We start from the raw sequence: 5,461 nt of genomic DNA, 5'->3' as shown, positions 1-5,461 counted from the left end.
AACAAGTATGCCACTAACTCCCATAGATGGAAAAAAATTATCATCAACACTATGGAGATAGGAGAATTGTAACTCAACTATGGAATGACTCATGTCTAATGCCTTGAGAAAAGTTTTTAAAAGAAAAAGTGCACAAAATGGTTTAAATGGGTTATGCATTTTTTTAGTCTTTTGAAATTGGTCTGAGTATGCTTAAGATGGATTAGGTCACGTTCAAGCCTCATCTTTCATGACAAATCATATCATATTCACACACTTGATAAAATCATTAAATTTCCAACATGTTTCTAACTCTGTTAAACATTCATACTTCTTGACTTAAAAATTAACTTAAATTAATACAATCTATATGGAATCGATACTTTTACTTTTAGCAGTTACTATCACTTTGACCGAATATACTTACACATATAAAACATCCATTACTTACTTTTCACAACCCATTGATGGTTTCTTGGAGATTAAAAACCATTTGGACAATTATATTCTTAGATAGAAAGGCGAGAACTTTCTCATTGTCCATGTTTTTAGATAAAAAAATCAATGTGCAACAAGCTTGCAAATCTTAGTCTTTCTCATCCTAGTTACCACTTCAATTAATCGAGGATTTCGGGTTGATTTTTCTTTTTTATCTTGTTTTATATATATATATATATATATATATATATATATATATATATATATATATATATATATATATATATATATATATATATATATATATATATATATATATATATATATATAAATTGCTTATAACTTAATATTTTCAATGTATTCATTCCTTTTATTCGGGTGATAAAATCTGAAGTTTTTATTTTTTGATAAATAATGTAAGAAGATAAATGCAATGTTTCCCTTGAAGTACATTAAAATATAAAAACAAAATTAACTAAAATACAATTATTCCATAATTAATAAGAATTATTCTTTTACTCTTATAGAATAATTTAATGAGATGCAATTTAGAAAATATATATATTTTATATCTTTTTTTAAAATACTAAATGAGATTAACATTTTGAGAATAAATGTAAAAATATTAATTTTTTGATCATATACTGTGAGACCAGAATTTATTATATTCAAACAAGATCAGGAACGAGGAATCTTTATAAATTTGATACTACAAAATAACAAACGAACAAAAAACGCATCCCTTGAAAATTCATATATGCATCTACCTGCAACTACTTTGAACTAACAATAATGGCTTCCTCTCACTTTCTTTGCATTAACCATGCCATCCCCAATTCTCAAAATCACTTCAGGACCATCCACTTACCTCAATTCAGAACCAGACCAAATGCCCCATCCAACCTTCACTTTCAGAGACCTTGTTTCCTCAAACTCAGAGCCATGGCTTCTGACTCTTCTTCCACCAACTCTTCCAGGAGAAAACTGGAGGTTAGTTGCATCTCCCTCCTCTATTTTAATTGTTATGCTCTAATTTGAATTTTGTTATTTTTTTATATAATTTGTTTTGTTGGTAAAATTAGATTGTGTATGACCCTGATGAAAGGATAAACAAGTTAGCTGATTTAATTGATGAAGATGCTCCCATTTCAAGGCTTAATTTGTTCTCTCCTTGCAAGGTAAACAAACCATTCTGTTGCTTACAACCTTTTGAAATCTGTTTTCCTGTATTCAAATTGCCACCCTATCTTCTGTAGATTAATGTTTTCCTCAGAATGACTAACAAGAGGGAAGATGGGTATCATGATTTGGCATCCCTATTTCATGTAAGCTTATCGAAATTCCGTAAATTCTTCAGTGCTTTTCTTTTTTACATTTACTTGTTAATGTGATTTATTCTTTGGTGCTTATCAAATGTGTCGGTGCTACATATTATCCCTAAAAAATTTCGTAATTAGTCTCTCAAAATTACAAAGTCAGGACACATATAAGTTTAACTTCGCCAAGTACTGTTTGTTAGGGATTAATGTATCCTGAGTTGATAATTCTGACGGACTACCATTGATATTTTCCCCCCTTTTAAAGGACTAAATTGAGTTTTGCATTTTGTTTTCTCGACTAAAGTGAGTATTTATTTACTCTATTCATTCTTGAACTTATCTTAACTCATTGTTTATGAGCCTTAAGGTGATAAGTCTAGGTGACACCCTTAAGTTCTCTTTGTCGCCTTCAAATATTAAGGATGCCTTGTCCACCAATGTGTCTGGGGTGCCCGTTGATGATAGAAATTTGGTAAGGCAACACAAAAATTGATTTCATTTTCATCATTTTCTTCTTCCGGACATTTATTTAGATGATAATATTATGCGAAAATTCTCTTTTTTCAGATTATTAAGGCGCTTAATCTTTACAGGAAGAAGACTGGTACTGAAAAGTTCTTTTGGGTATGAAATAAAACTGTTATTTTCTTCTGATATCTATTATTTTGAACAAAAAATATGCATCTTTATATTACTTGGAACTCTACTTAGCAGAATAGTTAATGCATGTTGTCAGATTCATTTGGATAAAAAGGTTCCCACTGGGGCAGGGCTTGGTGGTGGAAGTAGTAATGCTGCGACTGCACTATGGGCAGCAAACCAATTCAGTGGGTGTCCTGCCACAGAGAAAGAACTCCAAGAATGGTCGAGTGAGATTGGTTCAGATGTTCCCTTCTTTTTCTCTCAGGGAGCAGCCTATTGCACTGGTCGAGGTGAGGTCAGTCTAAATACTAGGCACCGTCATTTCTTAAAACTAGATTGGAGAAACATCACAAAATGCGTCCTTCTATGTAGCACCGACACTTCAAATTGTAGGTGTGTTCGGTGTTGGACATGATACCGACACATGTAACCATTCTATTTTCTTAAATTGTCAACGCGTCAGTGTTGGTGTCCGGTGTTCATGCCAATGTTAGTGCTTCATAGGTATATCAATTTTTGTCATATCTTGCTTTGTGTGTTCATAGTGCATCTTCTAAATGATAATATATGATAGATCTATATTATCTGTACAAGTACAATAGTGTAAGATGTGAATGGACTTATGCCTACTGTCTTGTCTTGCGATGCAACTTTGATTCATTCCACAAAAATCTAATAATGCTTGTTTGGATTGACGCTGAGTTTGGCAGAACCATTATTTATAGTTGTGAGTTGACATCACCTAGATTGATCTTTGTTCTGGTAGCCTTTAATATTGCATTATGAAGGTATTCATGCATTCTGTTTGACAACTACTATCAGAACTCAAACATCCATTAGTAACTCCTTTAACCTTAAGCGGGAACCTAGCCTTACTCAATACGGTTTTCTAATCTTCATATTTTATTCAAAACTTTTGCTGTTTACTTGTACAGATTGTTCAGAATATTCCCCCACTGGTATCTTCGGAAATTCCAATGGTTCTCATTAAGCCTCAAGAGGCGTGTTCAACTGCAGAAGTCTACAAGGTATCTGAAATTTGAAATAGGGATGACACTGTACTTTTACTTCAGCACATTTTTTTACAGTCACAAAGTTAACTGCTTATGATACAGCGTCTACGGTTGGACCAGACTAGTAATGTTGACCCGTCAATATTGCTGGAGAGAATCTTAAGCAGTGGTATATCTCAAGATGTTTGCATTAATGATTTAGGTATGTTTTCAGCTCAACATTTTATCATTTTTCCGTATTAACTTTTTCACTTTAGATTGATTTGATCTTCTTAATTACATATTGTCACTATTCCATGATGTATGTCACGTGAAGGTAATCGAGTGCAGCTAACTGAGATTTTTGTCTCATGCATAACTGTATGTGCTACATATGATAGAATATCAAATATACCCCTTATAATTGACATAGTTAACTTCTATCTAATCCAAATTCATATTCGCATGCATCAGGAATATAAATTGAGGTTGGAACTTTTCTGATTTAGCATCACATTTCCGTTTGATTTTAAATCGTCTTTTCATGCTTTCCCTTCATTTTCATCTGCAGAACCTCCGGCATTTGAAGTTCTCCCTTCTCTCAAACGGCTAAAACAGCGAATTACGGCAGCTGGTCGTGGAGAGTATGATGCTGTCTTCATGTCAGGAAGGTGAAGAAACTTGAAACCTAATATTCCGCAATATATTTTCTAGCATTTTCCCCATTTTTTAAATGTCAAATATAAATATAATTGTTAGAGCTTTCTGGAGCCAATATTTTATATGTTAACAAGTTGCTAGAAACAGAAACATGTAGAAATGCTTTACATGAGTCATGTCATTGTGGTTTCTTTAATATGTGTTGGCTTAATATATATCATGCAGTGGAAGCACTATTGTTGGAATTGGTTCACCTGATCCTCCACAATTTCTTTATGACGAGGATGAATACCAAGACATATTCTTGTCAGGTCAGCTTCAATAACTTATTTCCTTTCTATAGCATAAGATTATGCAAAGCTTCATAGTTTAGCATTGAAGGTTGTTGGAAATTCTGCCTTCATTGCGGTCTGCCGCCAGTCGCCTAATTGCAGCATTTGGGTTGCAATTACCTCTGAGTTGGATAACAGTAACAGGCTCTATAAATCCAAACATATTGTTAGTTCAGTTTGGTAGAAATCACATAGTTAGTTCTGAGTTGGGCAACGGGCTCTATAAATAAGAGCAAATAAGTGGTTACTTGTCATTGTTTCTAAAGTGGACTTTTCTAACCTTTTAATATTTCTAATTGCAGATGCATATTTTCTCACCAGGGAGGAAAATGAGTGGTACAAAGAACCTGCTTCAAATCCTTCTGCTTCTCATTCACTGGTTTCTGAATCTGTTTAATTTATCATCTTGTATCATACTAATATAGTAATATAACATTCATATGGCCTCTTTTTTTTCAGCTTCATTTTCTCTTTTAGTAGCTTTTAACTACAAAAAACTAGATTTGTTGTAACTCATGTGCATTGTGCAATGCACCAAGAAATAAAAATGTACATTTTTATTTGGAAAAAAAAAGTTATAGAAAAAAAATCCATGCATCATTTTTATGGGGAACATTTCATGTACATAATTTAAATATTAACTCTTTAATATATTAGTTGCATTTTACTTAAAAGAGAATAGTTGCATTTTGAAAATTGGTATAGATTACTTGAATGGCAAAAACAATTATGAAGTATTTGAATTATATGAGCAAAAGGAAAATTACTTATGCAACAAACATGAAAAATATCACTACTATAGTTTTAAAGGTTAATTATAGCTCTGATCTCTTTATTTTCACTCACTCATTAAGATAGTATTTTTCAAGAAAATATTTCAGAATAAAATATCATCAATAAACCAAGAACTCTTTCGGAATGTTTGTTTGCAATAAAATAGTGATCACTTAACATGTCACCCCTCAATTAAATTTGACGCCCCATATTATGCCTGCTATTATTTTTTATGTTCTAATTAATTTTTTTTTGGATTTTTTATTGCATTTATCAGAATTTTTAAAAAATATCAAAAATTTCAAAGAAAAACACCGGAACTTTC

The 5,461-nt window shown here is 32.0% G+C and overlaps 1 protein-coding gene across 1 annotated transcript; it reads left to right on the top strand.

Moving 5' to 3' along the window:
- The first annotated feature begins 1,088 nt into the window (after positions 1-1,088).
- On the top strand, positions 1,089-4,975 carry LOC127085377 (4-diphosphocytidyl-2-C-methyl-D-erythritol kinase, chloroplastic). Its single transcript, XM_051025894.1, has 11 exons — positions 1,089-1,407; positions 1,500-1,595; positions 1,674-1,742; positions 2,104-2,208; positions 2,304-2,360; positions 2,473-2,673; positions 3,314-3,406; positions 3,494-3,593; positions 3,942-4,041; positions 4,256-4,341; positions 4,665-4,975. Exons 1-11 carry the CDS (start codon positions 1,210-1,212, stop codon positions 4,757-4,759), a joined length of 1,200 nt encoding a protein of 399 aa, XP_050881851.1. The 5' UTR covers positions 1,089-1,209; the 3' UTR covers positions 4,760-4,975.
- The last annotated feature ends 486 nt before the right edge of the window (positions 4,976-5,461 follow it).

The sequence above is a fragment of the Lathyrus oleraceus genome, chromosome 5, assembly GCF_024323335.1.
Source record: "Lathyrus oleraceus cultivar Zhongwan6 chromosome 5, CAAS_Psat_ZW6_1.0, whole genome shotgun sequence".
Classification (NCBI taxonomy): domain Eukaryota; kingdom Viridiplantae; phylum Streptophyta; class Magnoliopsida; order Fabales; family Fabaceae; genus Lathyrus; species Lathyrus oleraceus.
Note: the sequence above shows the minus strand (reverse complement) of the source record. Positions and strands in the feature narration are given on the sequence as shown.

Bases quoted from the DNA above. Each gene is read 5' to 3' on its own strand.
- LOC127085377 (XM_051025894.1), top strand. From the start codon at position 1,210: ATGGCTTCCTCTCACTTTCTTTGCATTAACCATGCCATCCCCAATTCT. The intron at 1,596-1,673 runs GTAAACAAACCA...TATCTTCTGTAG, and splicing joins ATTTGTTCTCTCCTTGCAAG to ATTAATGTTTTCCTCAGAAT. The intron at 2,209-2,303 runs GTAAGGCAACAC...CTCTTTTTTCAG, and splicing joins CCGTTGATGATAGAAATTTG to ATTATTAAGGCGCTTAATCT.